The sequence below is a fragment of the Anolis carolinensis genome, chromosome 1 (assembly GCF_035594765.1).
Source record: "Anolis carolinensis isolate JA03-04 chromosome 1, rAnoCar3.1.pri, whole genome shotgun sequence".
NCBI classification, from domain to species: domain Eukaryota; kingdom Metazoa; phylum Chordata; class Lepidosauria; order Squamata; family Dactyloidae; genus Anolis; species Anolis carolinensis.
The window spans coordinates 263,200,097-263,226,359 of NC_085841.1; the positions used below are offsets into that span (position 1 = coordinate 263,200,097).

A 26,263-nucleotide genomic window follows, 5' to 3' on the forward strand; every position below is an offset into this window, starting at 1 on the left:
TATAAAGGTTCACATCTAAGTGGAGCTCAGCTTGCTAAACAATGCAGAGAGTATGGAGTTATTTTTGATACAAATAGCACTTTTTTAAAAGGAAAGAAACCATTCTGGGGGATGAACAAGGAAATGTAATTATGCTTTACCATGTAGTAAGTCCTACTGAACTCAATGGACTTACTGTTAAATAGCTAGATAACATAGATATACCTTCAATAATTTCAGTCCAAAGAAAGTAAACTGAACTAAATTATAGATTTATATAACAGATATCATGTAGTGCAGATAGTTTGTGAAATGAAAGTTATGAATGCTGGTCAAAAATAGGAATAGGTTGTTTAAAAAAAAACCCTTAAGAGATTACAAAAATATGTTCCTGGGAATATTCCAAAATACACAAACTGTTTGTGACAGAAAGGTATTTCCTTTTACTTGTTAGCCTGTTAAGTAGTAAATGATTAATAAAAACTACCAAGAAGCCAATATCTAGTAAGATAAATGTGCAAATTGTTTAATTCATTCCCAAGACCTGTTTACCGGCGATTTTACAAAAATCTACTAATTATAATTAATTAAATGTGTAAATAAAAGCCAATGCATTTTTACATTATCTGCTTGCTACGTTTTCATGGAACAAAGTACATATAAGAGGCAAGCCAGCCACAAATGAGTTTTCAATAGATTTTATTAGGTTGTTTTATTTACCGTTGTATTTAAAATTTGGATTTAATGATAAATTAATATAAAGAAAATAAAAATTTGTTACACGCACATACACACGAGGTAGAACTCTGGCTTTAAAAAAAATCTCACACATTGGACTATACACCGCTCTTGTCTGGGACCCGAAATTTCTGAATGATGATTGTGGAATTCATACAATCCTTCAACAGCAGAATGGCACCACAATAACATTATTTTCTCCTGTTCACAAAGCTAGATTTCTGTTTAACCACATCCCAGAGAAGGATCCAAAGTGAATGCTACTTTATGCCATATTTGAACACTGAAGAAGCAGCATTCACGAACCACTGTTTTATCACATTAGAATGGTAAGTAAATTCACAATAGACAACTTGTCCCTGTAAACATCAGAAATATTTCATTCACCTGTGGCAGGCCTTAACGAGAAAATCTATTAAGATGTCAATAATGGGATGTGAACTTCACGCTCCCCAATATCTTTAGAGGTGCTATTTTTACTGGCATTTTTAGAACTGGAGAAAGCTTCAGAAAGGAAGGACATGTATTTTTGGGTGCATTAAGTGTCTATTATTTGGTCACAAGAACTTCTGGAATTTTGTTGAACTTTTTAATGCTGGCACAGATTAATTAAATTAATCCCTAGTTAAGTGAATGAGTTACAAGACTTGCTTCCCAATTCACGAGGAATAGATTGTGACTCCTGCAGACCATGAAAGCAAAAACATGGTGGCTAAAGAAACAGAAATGTGGATTTCATTATTTTGAGTGTCTGATTCCAGTAAGAACAAGAACACATTAATGATTAATAACACATCTGGGTGTGAAGTTATTCTAGATTTAGTCAGAATTAAAGGATGGGGCCCTGTAATATAAGAGTATAAGACACATATGAATGACACAGGTGCTGGAAATTTGTAATGCTAAGAGTCAGAGTTTCTAAGGATTCTCATCAAATTGGTAACAGAGCTAGATTCTCCACCTGCATATGGAGGGACAACAGCCATCTCAATTCAATAAGCATCAGTCATATAACTCTCCCTTTTCTAATTATTCACTCCCATAGGCAGCGGGGAAGCCACTCTGTTGTGAGAAAGTGTTGTGTCAAAGAGCAAAGTCAAGGGCTGGACCCACCATTTCCACTTGCAAACACATCTATCTGCCAACGATTCATGTGCTGCTCTTTGAACTATAAGCACCAAAAAAGCACACTGGAGTGTATAAGGAGGATTGACTGGAAAGATATCAACACACACACAACCCTAGCGGCAGATTCCAACTGATGCAATTCCTCAGTTTCAGAGGAAGTTAGCTGGTGCCCTCCAGATGTTTTAGATTAGATCATACATAAACAATCAGTATAATTTTGAGCACTGTAGTCCCATAACATCCGAAGGACACCAACTTGCCATTTGCTGCACTACTTTAAAAGGGGCCAATTTAAGAGGAGCAGTGGAAGGCCAAAGCCATGGCAAGCCAGAGTGGTCACTGGTTCAATCTGTTTGCTCTGTCAATTGCATTGTTAGAAATGGTTGTGTGATGGGAAATGTGGTAAGTATGGTACACGCTATATGGAAACTTCAGGACCTATTAAGGACCCTGGATCTAATTTCTGAGAGCCCTCATCTATACAAACAAGAGCTAGGATCACTCTGTAAAACTTCACTACTTCAGACATATCTGAAATTGTTTCATTGACATTAAAAACAAAACAAAACAAAAGGACAGGTTTGGACAATAAGCCATTGGAATCCAGCAAGTTTTGAAAGTCCCAATTTTCAAAGAGATGCACACTGCAAATTTTGGCTCTTCAGAGGCAAGAGGACTGCCAGTCAAACAATGATCCATATTTAATTAAATGTAATCTGAATAGCTTGTATCTGGAGCTTAGAGACAGTCTAAAATTGAAACAATTAAATTGTCAGCATTAAGGATTTCAATGGCTAGATTGTATGTAGGCCTGGGAAATAATCTCACTGTGTTTTACTAAAACTGGGACTTCAAAAGCTTTTCTTTTATGCCATAAAGCAGTGTTCTTCTTCCCCTCTCAGCCGGGGACTTGCTGGCCAAAGCAAGTAGCAGCTAACTCAGTGGAAACATTGCTAACTGGGATATATTTTAGGCACATAAAATATTTCTATAGAACAGTGCTTCTCTAGGGATTCTTTTTAAAAAACCTGGCCGAGTATTCACTTGCAATAAAAAATAAAGCTTCAAACCATCAATCTCACACACTCCATTACGGGTTACATTTTGTGTCCCATTTCATTTCGACAAACCTATTATTCCAAAAGGATTTCTTGAAAGAGGGTGCTTATATTGAAGTATCAGCTGCTTGCGTTTGCTTTTAAAGTGCATCAACTAAGATTGTGCTTCTTAAAACACCAAAGAGTTGTTTGCTTTCCATTTCAGAAATACCAATGCCATTGTAGATGCTTCTGGTCTGATAGACAATCAATGATTCTATAGTGAGTGCAAATACATTTTGGTGGCAGTGACAGTGAGTCCTTAAGGCTATCCCCTTCCAAAGTGGCATTTGATCATTTAGGTGAGAGACAGACGTTACAAACACATTTTAAACACTGATTAGATGCTAAAGTGAGCAAGGACTTATGATGATGAAAAAGCAGCATGAGGTAAAGCAAAATAAATTACAAAATACAGCTACAGTTATAAACCGATTTTAGCAATGTCTCCATTTGTTTTGCAAGTTAGCACCTGCAGTCCCTACAACCAGGTGACACCTAATTTTCAGGGCATGTAAGGAATGAACCCTGTAAATTTCATAGGCCTTAATTAAAAACTTGGAACTAAATCCAATTGTTAGTCCCAACTATATTAGCCATTGAATCAAGTGAATCATTAGTCAATACTTGTGTAAATTGAATTAATTCCACAAGCCTGTTCTGGCTAATCATTTGATTTGGGCCCATGAAAATGCGAACAGAATTCCACATTAAAACAAAAACTTCATTATTGTTCAAACGCTCCAACAGTGACATGAATTTTAAAAAGAACATTTAAGATGTTACCAAGGGTACTTAGGAAAACACAGATGTCATCTGTATATAGAATCGTTTTCTGTGGAATGGAATAAAAGAAGTGTAATTTAAATAAACCCACAGAAGCAGAAAAACAAGAGACAAGTTGTAAGCAAAACCAAAAAAAGAGCATTGTGAAAAATGTGAAGAGCAAGGGTTGTGTGTGGGGTTTTTTCAAAAAATGTCCTGCGATATTGGAAATTTAAGCAGCACTATATCAGCCCTGAGAGGCAGGTAGCTGAAGTACTGAGAGTAATCAGAAAAGAGCAGAATACAAAGAAACAACAGGGTCAGTATCAGCACTGGCTTTGATATTTTTCCAGAAAAGCAAAGCTGTCTCTAAGCAACCGTTGAAAAGAACATGGGAAAGCCAGGCCGTCTCTATTCAGAGCAGAAGTTTGAAAAATTACACCTGTGGATTTCTACTCCTAGGATCAGTCAGCCCATGTATCTAGTGGACGTGTTAGAATGGAGGATTCAGGGCGCTGCAGTTCAAAAAGTAACTTTTCCAAGCTCTGAAACAGACACACAAACCACCTTCAATTGCCAGTTTTGGCCTGGATGGGAAAAACCAGCTAGCATGTCGTCCCAATTCATTGGAGGTCCATTAAAAAGAAACAAAACCCAGCAAATGGGAAAGAAACTCCTTCCTTTCACTCCAGCAACCCTCAAGAAATGTGCAAGATGGTTTCCACTGATTTCAGATGAGTGGTGTTTCTCTATACTGTGTGGTGTGTTACAGCCACAACAGAGATCAGCTCTTCCTAAATGAGCATTTGGCGTTATCTGGGCTCCCGGAGGGAAAAAAAAAACAAAAACGGGAGGAACACACTTACTCTAGGCACGGTTCAAAAGACACAATCGAAAGACCAGGGCAGGACAGCAGCATTACCAGCATCGTTCAGGCATATTGAAAGGAATGTATTACCACATTGGGGTCCCCCCTCCCCCCCCGGCATACAATAAAATAAAAATTGATCCCAAAAGGATTCAGTTCTTCCCACGCCACCATGTTTCACAGCTAGCTAGTTCATAACATTGGACAGCACCGTGTTGCCACAGACCTGCTCCGTGGAGCTTGAGAGCAGAAGCGCAGGGAAGACCTTCTGCCCAAGCGCACCCACTGAGGAAGGTTGTCCCTTTCATAAAATCAACACAGAAGATTCACCGTTCCCTTTCCCCACCTCCTTTGATGTCCACAGAGTTCCTTTGAGTCCAGGGAATCTGGGGGAAGGATGCTTAGGAGACCTATTTAAAAGCACACATTTTGATTTCTGCCTTTTGAATTGATAATATAACCTCCCTTTTCATGGGTACCTGCCCCTTCTCTTCTCCAGATGCCTTACAATCAGGAATGAGGGCGGAGAAGTGAGGTCTCTTGCTCTGTCCTGGCTGGGTGGTAATTCGGAGGACACAGGCGGATCAGCTTTCCCTTAACCAAGAGATACACCAGGCCCGTGCTAGCCAGTGTCTTTGAGACTGATGATTTCAAAATAGATATGCATAATTAGATATCTTCCCTGGATAATGAAGGGGGCTGTGGTGAGCAGATGAAAAATAACTTGATTGGGAGACAACGCTCATTCCCACCGTGACCACTTTAACCCTTTGTACTGTTGCTCTGACATCACGATGACAAGAAAGGGAACACAAAATACTATGATGAATTCCAAATGGATGGGAAGAGGTGTGAGGAAGTTAATCCCGGCGCCTTGGCAGCATGTCTAGGATGTATTCCGCAATGCCGATGAAATAGACCACTTGTGCAATACCAAAGAGGGGGGCAATGACCAGGGCTCTGCAGTATGCCCCCTTCAAAAAGGCTGCGGGACCTTCTTTCTGCCAGATTTTCCTTAAAAAGTACACAGAAGAAACAGATTATTATTATGAGTCTTCATCACAATCCCTCCTTATCCCAGCCTTGTCGACCAGAACATCTGTTTCCTTAGCTATTCTATGCCTCCAATGTATTTTATAGTACAGTATTATCTCTACAAACAGACATACCATAAGCTGAATAGGGTATGACTAAAAGGTAGGGCTAAATTGTACAGGTGACATAGATTTGCATGTCCTGCCAGCTACCTTTTAGATTTACATGCTTAGTAAGCACGGTTATACACAACACCCTTACACAGCTGACCTCTACTCACACAGAGGTGCCTACCGAAAATATTAACTAGGTTGCAGGAATACATTAGTGAAAGTGCTCTGTCTTCCTCCAGAAAAAAAATGCAAACTGTTGTTTTGTTTTTTTTTAAGGCTCTCGACAGCTCATGGTTTCTAAAAAAGGGATTTCCAACAAGATGAAAGATTCAATGGGCACTCTGTTAAGAATTAGATAAATCATCACTACACTGGTGTAATCTGCTGCAAATTTCTTTCTCATACTCATCAGCCTTGCTGCTGCCCACCCTCCTCAAGTGTGTTAGGGTAGGATCGAATGTCCGATGACGGGTGAATGTCAAGGTTTACCAGAAAATGTATACTTCGAAGTTGGTAGAATAAGCTTTCATAAACTCCATGCATCTGAAGAAGTGAACTCAGATGTATGAATGCTTTTGCTACCAACTTTGTTCTCTCAGTTACAAGACCCCTTGGTACATGAAAGAGCTTGTTTACCTGGCACAGTCTACTATCCCTGAATATGTGTCTTCATTGACGCCCCTCTGCAAGGACTGCAGTCGTGTCTTGATTACTGAGGAAAGAAAAAACAAAATTGGCTACAGTCTGTGCTTAAACCATATCTCTGCTGAACCTTTTTAGCCTCACTTTGGCAACCTCCATGGTCAAGTCTCTCCTACACAATCTGTTTTATACCCACTGGCTATATTCAGACAGCATCAAGATCAAAGCTTCTGCTTCTGTGCCATTTCCTACTCTTCTCCCCCTTTTTCAGAGGCTAAGTTTAATGCAATGAGAGTCAGCATGGTGAAGTGGTTTGAACATTGGACTACAATTCTGGAGACCAGGGTCTGAATCTCCACTTAGCCATGGAAACCCACTGGGTGAGTTTGGACAAATCATACACTCTCTGCCTCCAAGTCAAGCTCCCTCTGAAAAATCTTGCCATGAAAACCCATAATAACTAAAAATGACTTGAAGTCACTGAACAACAGCAACAAATTAAATGAGTAACTTTCTGATTTTATCAGTGCATAACTTGCTGCTATGTCCAAATTGATGAGCTTTAGTTTCCAAACAAGGATTGCAAACAATGGTTTGACCAAATCAGGAAGGTATCAGTTGTGTGAAAGCATATGTGGGGACAAGAAGTGGAGAAGAAGGGAATGTGCAAACACGGGGCTTTACCCTGGTTCTTCACATTGTAGCTTGAAAAACTGCAAATGAGACATATGAATGCAGACACTGTATCTCTCCCACTCAACTTTCAATCTCAACCCCTCAATCTGTAGGCAAAGGCAGCATGGTTTCTGTTAAGCCAGTGGTTCTCAACTGTGGGTCTCCAAGTGTTTTGGCCTACAACTCCCAGAAATCCTAGCCAGTTTACCAGTTGTTAGGATTTCTGGGAGTTGAAGGGCAAAACACCTGGGGATCCACAGGTTGAGAACCACTGTATTAAGCAATAGCCTTTCCTTTCTACAAGGGAAGTTCCATCTTTCCAATTCATCTCAATAGAAAAACGTACACTCAGCACTTTCACATTCACCAGATGCTGGAGGCTTTGCAACCTCCCCCCCCCCCCCCCCCAATTCTCACAATTGCCTCCTCTAATGTTACCATAGCCCAAACACCTGGAAGTAACTTGTTAAAAGTTTAAATTAACAGCGCTGTTAGAATTTTTGAGCACCGAGGGCCAACTCTGCTACTTTATTATAACAATAACATTATCTTTGAATAATAGAATTATTAGTATGGAAAATTAAGTTTGCAAAGAGATCTTCTAGCACCTTAAAGACTAACTGGGAAAAAGAAGGTGGTAGATAAAATTTTGCAGACTAAGCCTACTTCCTCAGATTCAAGGTGTTATAAGATCTCTTTGCTTAAGTGAGTAATATCTAGTGTTACTGGTTACCTCAATATACTATGGGTGGGAGAGCATGCAGGGGTTTTTTGGACCACATTTTAATTTTTAAAACCCTAAATTAACTAAAATTTACTTTTAAAACAGCAGCAATACAGTACTGCTTAATATTATAACATATTTCTTTTCAAAAGTAGGGTGAAGGAAGAAGATTAATAATCAGTTAGTTTTACCGAACACAAAACTTGCATGTTATCTTCTAAATTCACCTCTCAAAGTTTTGTTCTCAAGACAGAAACACCAGGGACTTCTGCCCCGTTCCATCCTAGGCTTTCTTGCCAGGAATTTCAATGGATGAACCACTCCATGCCTGCCGCCCAGCTCCCTGGACAAGTTTCTCTGCAGTACCTACCATCACAAGGATTAACTGCGACTGCAGCTGTGCTTCCTGCCACACACCCAGCAAGAAAGGACACATAGAAGGGAGCTTTTACATCAGGGCTCTTCTGTCCCAGTTTGTTCAGGTTTGCAAACAGTGGAAAATAAACAATGGAAAAAGGTACATCCCTGCAAAAGGAGAAGAATGTAGGTGGTAAGGAAAGGTCTGTCTGCCTCAGACTATGAACAGTATTAACTGGCCCCACGGTCCCAGCTGGCTTTGAAAGCTGGCTGTGTGTACAGAGAAGTGTCAGCTGTTCCCATAGGTCCTGAAGCCACCAGGAGCTTTATGCTGATTCTCACCTTAGGAACATGTCACTTAGCACTATGAAATTCCAGTGCAGGACATCAGCAACCCTTTGATATCCCTTAATGAATTAATACCTAAATAAAGTTGTCAACATTCATTTCTAATAACCTTTGCTTCCCATTTTCCTGCACTTCCTCTCCTCTCACTGGCTCCGACACTTCTAATTTATAGGTTAAAGTAAAGGTTTTTCCCTGACATTAAGTCCAGCCGTGTCCAACTCTGGGGGTTGGTGCTCATCTCCATTTCTAAGCCGAAGAGCCAGCGTTGTCCGTAGACACCTCCAAGGTCATGTGACTGGCATGACTGCATAGAGTGCTGTGGCCCTCCTGCCAGGGCCGTACCTATTGATCTACTCACATTTGCATGTTTTCAAACTGCTAGGTTGCAGAAGCTGGGGCTAACAGCGGGCACTCACTCCACTCCCCTGATTCGAACCTGCGACCTTTCCATCTGCAAATTCAGTAGCTCAGCGCTTTAACACACTGTGCCACTGGGGGCTCGTAATTTAATTTAATCCATATAAATTTCTGGTATATCAATCTTCTTTGGGAAGCTCTCCCTTTCTGCTTGTGTTACGTTGTAAGCTACTCTTTCTGTCAATGGCAGTACAGTAGAGTCTCACTTATCCAACACTCACTTATCCAACGTTATGGATTATCCAACGCATTTTTGTAGTCAATGTTTCAATATATCGTGATATTTTGGTGCTAAATTCATAAATACAGTAATTACTACATAGCATTACTGCGTATTGAACTACTTTTTCTGCCAAATTTGTTGTCTAACATGATGTTTTGGTGCTTCATTTGTAAAATCATAACCTAATTTGATGTTTAATAGGCTTTTCCTTAATGCCTCCTTATTATCCAACATATTTGCTTATCCAACATTCTGCCGGCCCGTTTATGTTGGATAAGTGAGACTCTACTGTATATTAATAATAAAAATCTGAATCAGACTGATATATTAACTTATTTAACTAGAATGTGGAAGGCATCAAAGTTATGATCTAGTTTCTTGGCCCATGTGTACATAAAATACAAATGGAGCACATGCTTTTTTTGTTATGTTATATTTGGACTTTAAATGACTGTCTCCTGCAGGCTATAGCAGAAGTTGAAACCATACAGCCCTCCTGGTGTTCTGAGATTACAACTCACAGCATTCCTTAGTACTGGCTATGGTGGTTTGGGCTGGTGGGACCACTAATAAACTAGGAGGTACCAAACTCCTAACTCTGTCCTAAATGAATGCCCCACCTTAGCAACGTAGCTCCAAGTCCCTTATAAAGTCCAGCAATGCCTTTGCTCCGGAGCAGGTCCCTTGTGATTTGCATCGCTGTGGTTCGTGACTCCATGACCGACTCTGCTGCAGCAGCCCCACTTGAGGGATTCAGCTGGGCCTGTGCTGCCATAAGTTTCTTCTGTGCAGCTGCAAAGGAATCCAGAGAGCTTCGTCATTTAAAATCCCACCTCACTATCCTGAGGCAACAACACAAATGCAACAGGCGTCCCATATATTAGGACAGTGGTTCTCAACCTGTGGGTCCTCAGGTGTTTTGGCATAAAACTGCCAGAAATCCCAGCCAATTTACCAGATGTTAGGATTTCTGGGAGTTGAAGGCCAAACATCTGGGGACCCACAGGTTGAAAACCACTGTATTAGGATGTCAATTAAACGCAATGTCTTTTCTAACATCAGGATAGTACCAAAAGACAAAGAACAGGCTTAGAACTAATAATATTTCTCTCCAATCAGTGCTTAGCCCCCAAAAACTGTCTTCTGTGCTGCAATTTACTGTTTCAGTAACTGTTTCAATTTAAAATATTAAGGAGGTCAATCCGGAACAGCTCACAGACCTGATTAACAAACATGGCACTCTGCTTCTGTAATGTATGCAAAAGATATACTACCATCCATGCCATAAAAATGCAAGCTGCCTGCCATACATGAGCAGGAACAGGTGAGATGCAACTGTGTCAGACCATCTGTGACATATTGGAGGGTCTGCCCTTCTTTCCCTCCTGTTCTCATTGTCCCTCCATTCACTCCAGACAGAATAGTGACACGGCTGGCATTGTCACTACAGTCCTGCCCTTTGAAATAACAGAAGCCTTCTATATTTACTGGGTGTTTTTAAGAGTCCATAGCTCCAGGAAGGGTTTGAAATCCGTACCCTCTCTAAATGTATCTTTGAGATTGACTGTTCTCTCATGGCTCCTGCCAGCTACTTTGATCTGCAATGTTTCTATTTCATCAGAAGATGGCACTCATGTCAATTTCTGGTTAAGCCAAGACTTGCCAGCAAAAGTATACACAACCTCTGTTGCAACAGAGATATTATAATCCAGTTTTGTGCTGCAATGAGAAACTTTTTACAGCTTTCCTAATTTTATTTGTTGTAGTCAAGTTTAAATTACAATTGGAAACAGGAGAGAGAGAAAGGGGAAAACAAAAGCACAAGGAGATATTAGAAGCCTGAGAGATAAGCTGCTGTTTGTTTATTTCACCCCAATGGTCTCAACAGCACTTATATTGGAGCTTCAGGAAATAAACAGTGTGCTCGACTCAATTCAACAAAAGGTTCAGGCTGTGGCCACAGCAGAAGCACTTTCTCATTGAATTTTTCTGGGCTCTGCAGTTCCATTTTCCTGTTTCATTAAAATTAACAGCTATATTATCAGGTAGAAGCACAATGTTAGCCATACTCCCCATACATCTTTCATCCTATGTGGCCCAGCTCTGTTTCATGGATTCAGTGTTGTGGGGTGCTAGTTGGCTTAAAACTGTCTCCCTTCCAAAAAGTGCCAGAAAGTGGAGACGTGGGAAACATAACAAGAAACTCCTTTCATCAATGTGTTGTTGAAGGCTTTCATGGCAGGAATCACTGGATTGCTGTGAGTTTTCCGGGTTAAATGGCCATGTTTCAGTAGCATTCTCTTCTGAAGTTTCACCCACATCTATGGCAGGTATCCTCAGAGGTTGTGAGGCACCTCACATCTTCCAAGGATGCCTGCCATAGATGTGGGTGAAACATCAGGAGAGAATGCTTCTGCAACATGGCTATACAGCCCAGAAAACTCACAGCAATCCTTTCATCAATGTTAACAGTTTTGTTGTGTTGCCAGACTTAGGCCCCTCCTACACTGCCATATAATCCAGGTTATCAAAACAGATAATCCACATGATCTTCTTTGAGCTGGATTACATGAGTCTACACTACCATATAACCTAGTTCAAAGTGGACAATCTGGGTTTTATATGGCAGTGTAGAAGGTGTCTTAGTAGTTGGAGGCAAGATGGCACAAAAGAAGAAATACAATAGTAGCATGTAAGGGGTAAGCAATCCGAAGGTGGCTGAATTATTCCTGTCCAACCACCCCTTCATTTTGAGTCCTCTCCTGTTATCTAGGGCAGTGATTCTCAACCTGTGGGTCCCCAGATGCTTTGGCCTTCAACTCACAGAAATCCTAACAACTGGTAAAATGGCTGGGATTTCTGGGAGTTGTAGGCCAAAACACCTGGGGACCCACAGGTTGAGAACCACTGATCTAGAAAGTCCTCTGGGCATTGCCTCTTGCAGCATGAGTTCTAGAAGGAGAGAGAAAAAGGCAGATGAGGTACCGATTCGGCCTGCATCCTGCAGCTGGATCTTGAGCATCTCCATGGGAGTGGTGACAATCACCTGGCAGGTCCCTGCCCCACAGCCAGCCAGCATTTCCTTCAGCAGGGTCAGCTTCTTCCTGACATAAAGATAGAGGAGAAAGAGAGAAAGAGACACAAAGAAAATCAGGTGAATGATCCACTGGTTTTCAGGCAAGGCAAATAACAGATTTGGTTTTTCCATAGGATGTTTATGCATCTAGCAAGTTTTATGCACAGATCTAACATATTGTGGAAAATAAGGATGGTTTAATATTCTCTAACCTGATATTTTCAGTAATGAACGCAATGCAGTAAAGATGCAGCCGAGTGACTAAAACTATCTTAAGCAGTGGAGAGGCAATAACAAGAAAAACAAAAATGCTGGATATCCAGATGAGCAGTGGTCTATTGTTAAATTGACAAAGACTTGGTATAAAAAGTATGACTTGAAGAAATCAGAGAAATGTGGAAGGAAGCTCTACTCTTGCTCCATTTTCATCTAATGAGCATCTCACCCGTTCCTCCATTATGTTCCAAAAAGAGCTGCCTGCAAAGTCAAATACTAGGCAAGAAATGCCAACACAGTTAAAATACAGTCTAGCAAACCTTACAGAAGGCTTCTGTTTGCAAAACCTGAAGGCATAGAGTAACCTCAGGGCATAGGCTCATCTGGGGAAGGAAAAAATCCACTGCACTGTTAAGACACTAAATCATTATCTCACTTCTCCAGTAGCAAAAATGTAGTGTAAATCACACTGGTCCCAAACAAGTGGGAATATATCAGAGAAGTCATCACACATATTTAGGGCAATCAAACTTAAAATGGATATTTCGCTAAAAAATTCACAATGGACAGGTTAAGGCCAGAATAAAGTACACAGGCTAGCATATCCATTTTATATTGTGGAAAATTAAGAAATTGCTCCAGAAGAGCTTAATCTTTCCAGATCATAACAACAGATGTTAACAGCTAGGAATAACATCCTTCCTTTATTCATACCTAAAATCCAACATTTTTTATTCAAGAGAATAATTAAAATAATGTTGTGTTAAAAAGAAATACTAGATTTGACATCACGATCTTAAAATGTTTTTGCAAACTTCTATACACTGGCTTAAGAGATTGTGACATCCAGGATTAAAAGTCAAAATCATATTGAATTTTTCTGAAAATTTCCATTTTATTTATTTATTTTATATATCTTTTAAAATCAATTTAAAAATCACAAAAATTAAAAGATAATTGAAAGACCAAGAAAAAGATGGTATCCCCCTTCTAATGCCTTCATACTTGTGCAAACTTTACATCTCTACACTTGCTACACCTTCACCAGGTTCCTTGAAAGCATTTCAAATTAGATTAGTCAAGTAATCAAGCATCTTTCCAAGTGCTCAGTAGCCAGTCTGATCAGAAAGATATGTCTGAGGTTTATCTCCACAATGATTGTCCTTGGAATTAGCAACATATTAACTATTATCTCACATTAATAATGACCTCAAATACCTTTAAAACATCCTGGGTAACAAACAAAAAAATAAGTCAGCACTCTGCATTCGCTGGGGTAAAGGGGCATGGGACTCCCATGAAAGTGGAAAACCAAAATTAAGGAAATTGTTCTAATTTATCTGAGAGAACATCTCTCTAGGAATTTCTAGGTCTTAGATTTTCTCCGACAGAGAAGATTAGGTAGCTCACTTTCCATCATTCCTCTATTGAACCTTGATGGACTAGCTGTTACCAGTTTAGTGAAAGGCATTCTGTCCATCTACAAGCAACCCCAACATTTATATAAATAAAAATGTAATGTCCGTTTCTGGGGACCTCATATCTCCCAAACTACTTAACAGATTGCTACAAAATTTGAACACAATGTAGCATTCGAACTGACGAGTGTTTTGAGGTATTTAAAAGCAAACTTCTGTTGCTTCTTGTGTGGGAGAATTGGCCATCTGCAAGGATGTTGCTCAGGGGATGCCCAGATGATTTACCATTCTGTGGAAGGCTTCTCCTTATATATCTATGGAAGGTCCAGGGTAGGGGAAAGAACTCTTTTCTGCTTGAGGCAAGTATGAATGTTGCAATTGGCCAGCTTGATTACCACTGAATAGCCTTGCAGCTTCAAAGCCTGGCTGTTTCCTGTCTTGGGTAATCCTTTGTTGGGAGGTGTTGATTGTTTCCTGTCTAGAATTCCTCTGTTTTTCTGAGTGGTGTTCTTTATTTACTGTCCTGATTGTAGAGTTATTAAATACTGGTAGCCAGGTTTTCAGTAATAGGGAGGAGGAGGCACTGGGGTCGCTCCCTGGGAGGGACCTATGGCCTCTCCCAGCAGGAAAATGACACAGCAGCATGGCCGACGAGGAAGCCACGCCCCCTGTCATTCTCCCCAAGGGGAGGACAGAGAAAGAAAGAGATCTATATCCATTCATTCATCCATCCATCCAACTATGTTTACACTCAGAGGCAATCTTTAGAATTCTGCGGTTTACATCAGAACATGAATTGCTTATCACATGGACAGGAATATGTTCTGTGTTCCAGAATCGCCAAACCACACAATCTCCATATCTGCACAGACAATGGAACACCACAAATATTGCTTACCCAGAAGCATGGTGAAATAACATAACTGAAACCTGCTCTTTCTCTATCCTTTCTTTTCCATTGAAATTGACGGGGCTACAGCAACGCGTGGCTGGCTACAGCTAGTTAATAATAAAATTCACCTCCGAAATGCAGCAGAAATGAGGTCACCCATACAGGTGGTCTCAACCTCAAAAGTTAACAGGCTTTAAATCTTTCTTTATTTAGGCTCTCTCCAGGTAGAGGTCTGCCTTCCTCTCCCTATCCTGCTACAGGGTATTTCAAAGAGATGGACCAAATTTCAAAGCAGTGTACTTCATGACAGAGTGTTCTGTCATTTCTGAGCTGTATGGCCATGTTCTAGCAGCATTTTCTCTTGATGTTTTGCCTGCATGTGGCTGGCATCATTAGAAGATCCTCTGAAGATGTCAACCACAAATGCAGGTGAAACATCAGGAGAAAACAGAACACGACCATACAGCCTGGAAACTACACAACACCTCAGTGATTCTGGCAGTGAAAGCCTTCAACCTATTTGACGATGGAAACATGTTACAATTACACAATAACATAGCTTAGAACAGCTAAATGAGTTATCAAGTTATCAAGTTTTACTAAACATTTTCAGCCAGAAATGAAGAATCTCTCATTAGGACTTATGTTGCAAGACAGGGGCTGTTTGTGTGCTGGTAGAGGCATCTAGCAGTAATCAATTGAAACTTTATACCTTACCATTTAGAGAGTTTCATGAATGGGTGGGTTTGTGGTTGCAGAGATATAGCGATTTCAAATCGGGTCCATCTTTTTAAAACACCCTATACTAAGGCAGAGAAACTGAACATAATATACCACAAAGCACGGTATTCAGGTGCATATTGATACCACCCATAAGGATATTTCCAAATGTAGCATTTATCTAGCACTTGGAGTGCTTTCATGAGCAACAGAAACATTATGTCAGCCCCATGGATACCTGCCTGCCTACCCCTAGAGGAGTGCCTTGACTAATGTGCTGACCGCCTCAGAGTAAATGCAGAAAAAGGATGAGCATACTTGGTTCATAAAGAGTTTGATAACAGGTCAACAACTACTGTATGGGAAAGCTCTTTAAGAAATGTTACATTCAGTATCTTGTGTTATTGCTACATCGATGCTGAGAAGCTACTCTCTGGAATGAGAACTAAGGTACAAATCCCCAGTCCTGCAACATTTTGAATCAGCATGTTATTCTCCATTGCATTCCATCCCAGAAATTTGCAAAAGGCGGCGGTGGGGGGATCGCTTTAGGAACACAGAAGAAAGACAAAAGAATAAGGAAGGACAAGGGTAGGTAAGTTTGGTTTAAATCATAAGGAGAGGGAGTGACAGTCTCTGTAAATGTCAAAAATCCTCCCAGCAAAAATTTGTCTAGCTGTCACTAGTGTCAAATGATGCACACACTCAAAAGATTCAGAGCTCTTGAGGATCTGGGCTACTGGATAACAACTTGAATCAGCAGCTGGAGCTGTACTTGGTATGTCATTTCTTCACACATTTGAAACTCACAAGCTGTGAGCTGTCAGCATCTTCACCTCTGTGGAAAGAGCCAAGTAGCGTAAGGTTCAGCCCTTGCCTAAAGGAGCTGTGTTGTTTAAAGCTTCCTCAATTATATTATTCCGTTCTCTAAAGATATGGCACAACTCACAAAGAAAGTTACATGCAGCTGATCTGTAAGTTTGCACAACTGCTACTTAGATTGTCTTGTTATAGGTGTAAGACAAGGCCCCACTGAAGATTATTAAATGACTCAATATAGATTTCTTCTTTGAGAACATAGGGAGGAATTTTCATTGTGTTTAGTCACATGGATTTGAAAAAAGATCAGAGAGCTGGAAACATCCTGCTCAAGAAATCCTTGCCTGCAGCTGGCAAATTAAATGGAATCTGGACGATCTGAGGAACTTGCAGAAAATATGAACATCTGCAGGAAATAAGGATACAAACCATATAAAGAGTCCAAGGAACTCCTTTGAAACAACCCACAACATCTACTTAAAATCTTTTTTGTTTGTGTGTTGTCTTTTTTGTTTGTTTGTTTATTATTTATTTACTGCATTTGTATCCTGCCCTTCTCACCCCAAAGGAGACTCAGAGTGGCCTTACAGAAAGGCAGCAATTCGATGCCATGAGCATACATACAATAAAATAAACAGTAACATTAAAAACAAAAACATTAAAACAACACACTTCAAAACCAATTATTAAAATCACACCATCCAAACTTATGATCCAGGGCCATTCCATTTGTCATTTGTCACTGTTCCTTATTCTCTTATTATTTGGATTTAGTCTTTGTTTATGAACTTTGAGATGAGGACATTGGAATCACTTTTTCAAACTTTTCTCTAAATCATAAAAGATGGGATCTTATTTTCTAAATTACATATGGCAGGAGGAAGAATATGGTCTACAAGTGGACCACTGGCCCATCTTCAGCGGACAATAAAATTCCAGCAGATTTCAGTTGCAAGTGATGAAAAAATAGGAAAAAAATTGATACAAATGACCAAGCCACTTCTTATATTAAGGAAGAGCATACAATCAGGATTGCATTAGACCAGTGGTTTTCAACCTGTGGGTCCCCAGGTGTTTTGGCCTACAACTCCCAGAAATCCCAGCCAGTTTACCAGCTGCAAGGATTTCTGGGAGCTGAAGGCCAAAATATCTGGGGACCCACAGGCGAAGAACCACTGCATTAGACATAGTTATTAAGTACTATGCTCTATTATACAGGAAATTTAACATTTGTTGGCCATTAAAGACATGCATCCCATGGAAGTCATCCACCTAAATAACAAACACAAACATTTTACAAGTATTTCAGCCCACACTAATTGAACTTGGTAGAACTTGCTGAGGACATGATACAGTGGAACCTCCTTTACTCCTTTTAATGACAATTTTATGATTGGCAGGAATGTATGAGATTATTTTAATGGCTAAATTTTATATTGCATATTTAGCTGTTGTTGTAAACTGCCTTGGGTCCTCGGAGAAAGGTGATATAGAAATGTCCTAATAAATAAAATAAAATAAATCTCTACTTATGAGCCTCCCTACTAACAAGCTTTTGAACTTGTGAGCCATTGTTTGGCCAGAGTTTCTTTTGAACTTACGGGCACCTTTTTAACCTATGAGAAGCCGGAATGAGTGCTCACACGAGAGTACAAAGCTTCAAGGGAGCAGTCTCTGACTGCATGCAACATATTCTTCTCCACTTTGGGAGACCGCTGCCTGCTTTGAGGAACTTTGGCTTAGTTCATTTTGTGCGGGTTTTATTCCTGGCATGTTTAGCTTCATGAAAATTGAGAGGGCAAGAGAGGGCGGGAGGCTGGAATGAGTATAGTATGAAGAAAATGATACTTCTGCTTCTTCACTTTGTGCTTTTTTTTTGCCTTGCACACTGAACAACTGACCATTTACTGCCTCAATTGTGCTTCCTTGCCACAGTGACTGGATGGAACCAAGCACTGTCTGTCTCCGAACATTTTCCCCCTTACCAATTTGCATAATAGTCTAATATTTTACGTGTCATTACTTTTTATACATTAGTTGTTATTTATAAAGTACATTTCCTTATTTAAAAACATTTAAGAAAAATTGGGGGAGGAAGTTGAGGCTAGAATGGATTAATAGCATTTTAACAGGAAAATCTGCTTTGAGATGAGAATGTTTTGAGTTAAGAGCTTGGAACAAATCAAACTTTTAAGTCAAGGTATCACTGTACTTCTTTTAGTTTCATGTCCTCAGCAAAAGTCACAGTTAAAACCTACAGTTCCCCTACAACTGCAACTGCACAATTAAAGGAACCAGGAAAACAACCAGGAAACAGCCCTACATATTTGCCCCAAATAAAAACATTTAAGAGCAAAGTTTTGTTTCTCACGATGGAGGAGATCTTTTCTTTACAAAATAAAAGCAGCAAGGGACTGTCTAAGTGCAAACATCCAACTGTAAGACCTTCATGTTTCCTTCTAACTTACTCTGTACCTTAGTAACTATTCCACATCCCATCACTCTGTGGCTTCACCACTTCTGCTATTTTCTGTGGCTTCACTAATATCACTGCCATATCATCTGGATTAACACAATCAATGAAAGGAGCGGAGCAAAACCTGAGTAATGAAATGATTTGGGGACTTGCTCTTGGTATCCTGAACACTTATGGATTAGGCATAAGGCTTAATAGTTTTGGTCTTCAGCATGAAATATTTTTCCTGAGCTAATATGCTCAAAAACATCTGGATCAGTGACAGCCATAGTGGAAAATTTGCCTATGCATTGTCAGAGGAAAGTGTCTCACATTTCTGTTCAATAAGCAAAACAATGCCACAGAGCAAGAAAAGGAAGAGGGAGCAGATATCAATTTACTTGATGGCTCTAGTTATGCCCACAAAGAAAGAATTAATGCAATAATGCTTAGTGGCTAGGACGGGAAAGAGCTAAAATCAGCAGTTTTCTAATAACATTTTACAACAACAAACAAGTGAAGGGCAAGATTTTTTAAAAAACCATGAAAATGAAAAAGGCAAGGCTGTTACACATAGAAATTAATAATAATGAGAATGCCTTGAAAAAAAATTAAAATCAGAAATATTTTGAAAGCTTGAAAATGAATGTAGAAAGCAGTACTTTCTATGAGTATTGCCTAAGATGTAGGAGGACCTTGGCACTATAAACATACCTAAGGACTCCTTGCCTTAAAAAACCCTACAAAGTTCAAGAGGTTGCTATAAGTCTATAGGTAAGTTTTCAAATAACATGAAAGACAGTGAGTTTCTAGGCATTTGATGTATATATATTTTGAAAACTACAGACATAACTAATTCTTTCCACTGTGTAAACTGTCTTATTTTATTGTTATTCTAATTATATTCCATGCCTCTGTTACATTTTCATTTGCATTATTTGTAAATGCCATTGTAGGTTAAAATTACAAGAGATCCTATGACTAATCTACCACTTCTATCACCTGTACAATTAAATGCTTGTATTTCCTTTGTCTTAAAATTAGTGAGAACCCGTATTAAGCACATACTGGGGATTTAAAATTCTATTGTAAGGCATGGACAGTACTGACTCAATCCCAATTTATTGTTTTCTACTTTTCCCATTTTTTAGATTAGTAAAATGTAATAATGCATTAAGATATGAAGAGTCAGGAGCCCCCAATGGCGCAACAGATTAAACCGCTGAGCTGTTGAACTTGCCGGCCGAAAGGTTCATGGTTCAAATCCGGGAATCAGGGTGAGCTCCTGCTGTTAGCCCCAGCTTCTGCCAACCTAGCAGTTCGAAAGCATGTAAATGTGAGTAAATCAATAGATACCACTTCGGCGGGAAGGTAATGGTCCATGCAGTCATGCCGGCCACATGACCTTGGAGGTGTCTATGGACAATGCCAGCTCTTTGGCTTAGAAATGGAGATAAGCACACCATCCAGAGTCGGACACAACTAGACTTAATGTCAGGGGAAAACCTTTACCTATGAAGAGTCAAGTCATAACAACAGCTGGTCTTTTGCTGTCTCTACCAATTTCCTTTGTAAGAACAGTAACAGCATTAAGAGCCCAAGAGCTAATGCATTTTCTATATTTATGTACATATACAGAAAATGCAGTGCTCCCATTTCTGTCGAATGCAAATATGTCTTGGATGCAGTGAGACAGACTTTTGTAGTCAGATGTGTCTTTGTACTGGGTAAAACCAGTTCCACAAAGCTGGCCCTGTCATTATAAACAAGCCACTTAACCACCATAATGTGCTAATTACATTTGTCAAGAAATGAACTTGCATTCATCCCAAACGCAATTTGACCCTGGGGCCCAGTTTCAATGGTCATATGTTATTGTCAATACATAGACTTCAACACTTAAGGGCTTGTGAAAGGTCCTGTTGGTCAACTGCCAGCAGATTCACAACTGGTGAGATGGGAGACAACAAGATCTGAAATGCAGTTACAACACCAGTGTTAATTAATTTGGTAGCACTTACTTCAGCATAACTGCACTGGCTTTGTTCACAGGGCCATCTGGAAAAATATCCAACTGATGTTCCCTCTTTGATTACCACAGCTATACAACCTTAACTAAGATGGGATAGAGCATGAAAAATGCAAAAGAATTTGTTACGTGTTGCTCTCCATCTTTTTTTAGTCTAAAATAAAAGAACGGTGCCATTGTGTGCTGCCTGTTGACTAGCACTAAAACTAGGATTCTTTGGTAGCCTAAATTAGTGCTAGGAATGAAGGACTGCTCACCACTGACTGGACTTATCACAGGTGCTGCATTCCTTTATGGATACTTTCCTATGGGAATTCTAAGGGCAAAGTAACCTTGACTGATCAAATGGACTATTTTTGGAAGCAGGGAAAATGCAGAAGGACATATTTATTCTGCAGTATACAGAGGTTCAGCAAAGCAGAAAGAAAGGTGAGTATCTCCAGCCTTGCACCTTTTTAATTAACCAAAAGTAACAGTGTGGAAATGTATTAGGTTCAGCAAAGGGCGGGAGCGAAAGAAAATGAGAAAGTGCACAAAGAGGATCTTGAACAAGCAGAAGGGAAATAGGAAATTATTTCCCACATCATCATGACAAAGACCTCTCCATTCCTCAAATTACTATCCTCCTCAAAAGGGGAACTATTTTTAAAGAGAAAAAAAGACATTATATACACACAGAGCAAGAAGAAACAGCCCAGCCCTGTAGCATTATTGTGGAACCAGAGTAATGTTACACAGAATTAGCAGGGCAAAAGTATAATACAAAAAGACTTTGAGCTGCAAAAGAAAGCTAAGACAGCGTTTCTCAACCTGGGGGTCGTGACCCCTGGGGGGGTTGTGAAACAGGTGTCAGAAGCGTCACCAAAGACCATCAGAAAACACATACTTCTGATGGTCTTAGGAACCCTTATGTAGGTGAACTATAAATCCCAGCAACTACAACTCTCAGATGTCAAGGTCCATTATCCCCAAACTCCACCAGTGTTCAAATGTGGCCATACTGAGTATTTGTGCCAATTTTGGTCCAGATCCATCATTGTTTGAGTCCACAGTGCTTTCTGGATATTGGTGAACTACAACTCCAATACCCAGGGCCAATGCCCTCCAAATCCTTCCAGTATTTTCTGTTTGTCATGGGAGTTCTGTGTGCCAAGTTCGGTTCAATTCCATCATTGGTGGAGTTCAGAATGATCTTTGATTGTAGGTTAACTATAAATCCTAGCAACTACAACTCCCAAATGACAAAATCAATCCTTCCCCAGTATTAAAATTTGGGTGTATCAGGTATTTGTCCCAAATCTGGCCCAGTGAATGAAAATACATCCTGTATATCAGATATTTACATTATCATTCATAACAGTAGCAAAATTGCAGTTATGAAATAACAACTAAAATAATTTTATGATTGAGGTCACCACAGCATAAGAAACTATACTAAGGGGTCATGGCATTAGGAAGGTTGAGAACCACTGAGCTAAGAGGACAGAGGTAGGCACTCTGAAAATAGAAAAGGCAATAATGTCCCTAGTATTGGTTGGTCATGCAAGTAAGGAACTGCTTGACCAATCTGTACAAGGGAGAGAACTGAGTCAGAGGGCACAATTAAAATAAAGCGCAGTAGTAACCCAGAGGAGCATAGCTGAAGATACACTGTAGGTGTTGCATTAGGTCAACAGAAACCAAACTGAATAGTAATTATCAGAAGGGATTGCCAACTGCTTCAGCAAAAAGAACTGAAATCCTGTGTTCCTTTAAAAATTAACCAATTAGCAAACCTTCTAAAGAATGCGGCCCATTATCTCGTGGCCACTGGGCATGGTGATTCATTGGGGAGGGGGAGATTGCAGAAAGCTTTTCATCATGAAAACAGCCCTGGGAGTGTCATTTTTGGTGGATGAAATTCAAGCTCCAAAGCAAACATTCCAAGATGATCCAATGGAATCAAAAAGAGGGTGTGATCCTGACACCCTAGAAATGGATAGATAAGAATTGTTATCTTGAGATGAAAACTTCCATAGCTGAACTAGGCAAAACAAGCTATGCGAGGCTACATTACTGCCATTTGCAGTGATTGCTCAAGCACTATATATTGAACTCTAAAGTAACCTCTCTCAAATGTAACTGAATAAGCTAGGCTGCCCAGATCTGAGCTTTGCTCTCAAAGAACCAACTTGATCATCCATCATTCATGGATAGTTAAGGAAGACTATTATCCTGAGGGCCGATCTTTACCAAGTAAAAACAAATCAATCCCTAAAGAATTTAAAGCTGCAAAACCAGTTTGGGTCCTTTCCACAAAAGATAAGCATATGTTGCATAGTTGGAATGTGTCTGTGGTATCCTATTGTTTTCAAGGTATGTGCAGAAGAAAACCTTCACATTTATATTTGGAAAAGAAATAAGTCTGCCATTCCCCTGTGACCCAATCCAATGCTCCAGACTAGAAATGATGGAATGTAGCAACATCACATCACAAATCCTGCCATCCCCTGATGGAAACAATTCTGTAGAGAGCTCTCCACTCTGACTTACCCATCTCTAGCAAGATGATGTCGGAAGAAATCATTGGCAGCTAGCTTGATGGCTTTTTCTGGAGTCACAAGGGTTAGATTCACAGCAGCCCCTGGGCAAGAAGACATAAGGAACAGAATGTTAAGAGCACCAGAGAAAGCTTCATGGTTTCATGGTCTATAAATTATACATCCACAGTGGCACTCAACCTTGAGTTGGCCCGGTTGAATCATCAATGGCAATTGCAGACAAAGAAGCAGAAGTCATGTTGTGGACTTGCCTTCACCCAAATCAACATTATTCTCTCCCCTGCCCTATTGTGGCACATTTATGGCATACAGAAATATCTACTCATACAACACTAACCAACAGAAGGTGAGGAAAAAAATGGTGATAAGCCAGAGCTAAATAGCAAATCACTTGAAATCAGAGGCTCCTTCAGAAACAGAGGTGCAAAATACTACTTGCAGGAAGAAGAGGCAGACTGGTATCCTCCAGATGCACTGGATTGCTACTCCCATAAACCTTCACTGTGCTGGTCAGGGATTACAGGATCAGAAAATCTGGAGAGATCCATGTTATCAACCCCTTAATTGGAACATAGCCACTGGGCAAGACTGATGCGATCCTGTAAAAGCCATCACATTTCAGGCTCTTTAAAGGAATACATTTTATTTTGGAACTTTCCTGAATTTTAGAGCAGGGGTGGGCCAGAATCCCATTGATGGCACACATCAACGCACTGCTCCATTACACCAATGTAAATCATGTTTGGGAGTAGCACACAGCAGTGGGAGTGGATTAGTAGAGAAAGCCATCTATGTTGCCTGAGAAACTTGCCCTTCTGGATTCTGAACAATACAAGAGTCAACGGAACAGCTTGCTCTTTTTACAACAGTGGTTCCCAAACTTTTTTTTTACCAGGGCCCACTTGACCAGGGACCACTCTCAAACATTAGTACCAAAAAAGTTACGAATCAGTTTTTGGTCAACTTTAGATTCAGTTTGGTTATTTGGGGTGCTGATTCAGAAAACTGCATTGGATAGACAACATCAGCTCTAGTTTTTGATAGAGAACATATGCCATCCAGTAGTTGCTATCTGCTTGCTCACAGAAAACTATATTTCATAATCTAGAACTGATGTGGTCTATCTAATGCAATGGTCAGCTCTGCGGAAAGGAGCAGAAATAAAGTTAATAAAATAAATAAAGAGGAAGGAGGTCTGAGGACCAGATTTTTGTTCTCGGGGCCCACTGTTTGGATGGGTTGGGAACCACTGCTTTACAGCTATAGCTTCTTATGCTTTCTCCCCTTTCTTGCCAGTTGTAATGATGCCTGGGGCCATTTTACCCTTGTTTCTACATTGTAGCCTATGCCACTGCTACTATTACGGTTCATCCATTTCTTTTTCTTAACAAGAAATAACACGAGAATTCCTTTAAGTACAGTAGAGTCTCACTTATCCAAGCCTCGCTTATCCAAGCTTCTGGATTATCCAAGCCATTTTTGTAGTCAATGTTTTCAATATATCATGATATTTTGGTGCTAAATTCGTAAATACAGTAATTACAACATAACATTACTGCATATTGAACTATTTTTTCTGTCAAATTTGTTGTATAACATGTTTTGGTGCTTAATTTGTAAAATCATAACTTAATTTGATGTTTAATAGGCTTTTCTTTAATCCCTCCTTATTATCTAAGATATTCGCTTAGCCAAGCTTCTGTCGGCCTGTTTAACTTGGATAAGTGAGACTCTACTATCTCCATTTTCTCAAGCTGATTTTAGCATGGCCTCAAACCTGTTTGTTCTGAATGGTTTCTTGCTCAATGTAAACTCCCGCTTGCCCTGGACCCAGTTTCAACAGAGCAAAAGCACGCCCAGCTCTGTGCCTGCTGTGGTATGTAAACAGCGCTTGACATGCACATGGTGAATGTGAGTACTCTATTATAGAGAGCAACTAACAGCAAATCCCTGTTACTGTAGAAAGCTTTATAAACTGCGTACTGCTGTGCAGAACAAAGGAAAGCAACATTAGTGATACAAGGGTGACCAACACTATTGAGGTCACTAAGGGAAGGGAGTTCAGTATCTGCCACCGCTGCCTTTTCCTGCAAAAAAGGATGACATTCCCTTCATTCCCTCCAACCACAGAGAAACAAAACAGGACAGCAAGCCTTGGCATTCTGAAGCACGATAGAGCTACCTCTTGAAGGATCTGCTAAGAGTCTGTTTCAACCCAAGAGACTGAAGACCAAATTAACTGAGGAATCACAGTGTTTATATGGACACATGTCTGTTTTAATGTTAGCAACCTGGAGAGAAGTGGATATGTGGAGAGCATTTCACACACACACACACACACACACCATATAAGAGGCCATAGCTCAGTGGAACATAGATCCAATCTCAAGCATAAAGATGAAGGCTTCCTGTTTGAAACACTGGATAGATTCTGACAATCAATATTGCCGTAGCCTAGACATACCAAAAGTCTCAGTGAAACTTAGGCACCTATGTTCCAGCATCTCAACAGAAATCTGTATGCTGCCTCCTCCAACAACCCCCCCCCCCCAACACATACACACCTTTAACTCTAGGAGAAAAACTCACATTAGTATGAAGGAGATTGATTTTCATTGCAAGCATAGTAGGAAAGAAACTGATAGACCTCAATTCGCCACACTCAGCATTACTTTGTTCCTATGGCTCTCTCTTGCTCCCTTTTACACACACACACACACACACACACACACACACTAACACCTAATATTAATTTTAAAGACTGACATGAATCCCAGTGGTACAACTTGGGTTATGTCTAGTTTGACCCGCAAAGGTTTCTGCCCCCTCCCCAATACCTACTCCCCACACAAGCAAATAATTCCAGCCCTGACCCTAATTTTCAGCAGGGAGCAAACCAACAGAGTAACCAAGTGTCCAATCTAAGGTTGAGAGCCAAATACAAAAGAGTCCAGTATCCAGGGATAAATCAGAATCCGACAGCCAATGG

The 26,263-nt window shown here is 40.1% G+C and overlaps 1 protein-coding gene across 1 annotated transcript in view; it reads right to left on the reverse strand.

The window, feature by feature from the left end:
- Window positions 1-661: 661 nt before the first annotated feature.
- The window catches only part of slc25a22 (solute carrier family 25 member 22), a 93,587-nt gene continuing 67,985 nt past the window's right edge, over window positions 662-26,263 (reverse strand). The window contains exons 5-10 of the mRNA XM_008108314.3: window positions 23,267-23,357; window positions 12,095-12,213; window positions 9,730-9,901; window positions 8,135-8,289; window positions 6,360-6,435; window positions 662-5,589 (exon numbers count right to left, since the gene is read on the reverse strand). Of these exons, the coding sequence (XP_008106521.1) occupies window positions 5,436-5,589; window positions 6,360-6,435; window positions 8,135-8,289; window positions 9,730-9,901; window positions 12,095-12,213; window positions 23,267-23,357 (767 nt within the window). The 3' untranslated portion in view covers window positions 662-5,435. The remainder of the gene's footprint in view (window positions 5,590-6,359; window positions 6,436-8,134; window positions 8,290-9,729; window positions 9,902-12,094; window positions 12,214-23,266; window positions 23,358-26,263) is intronic.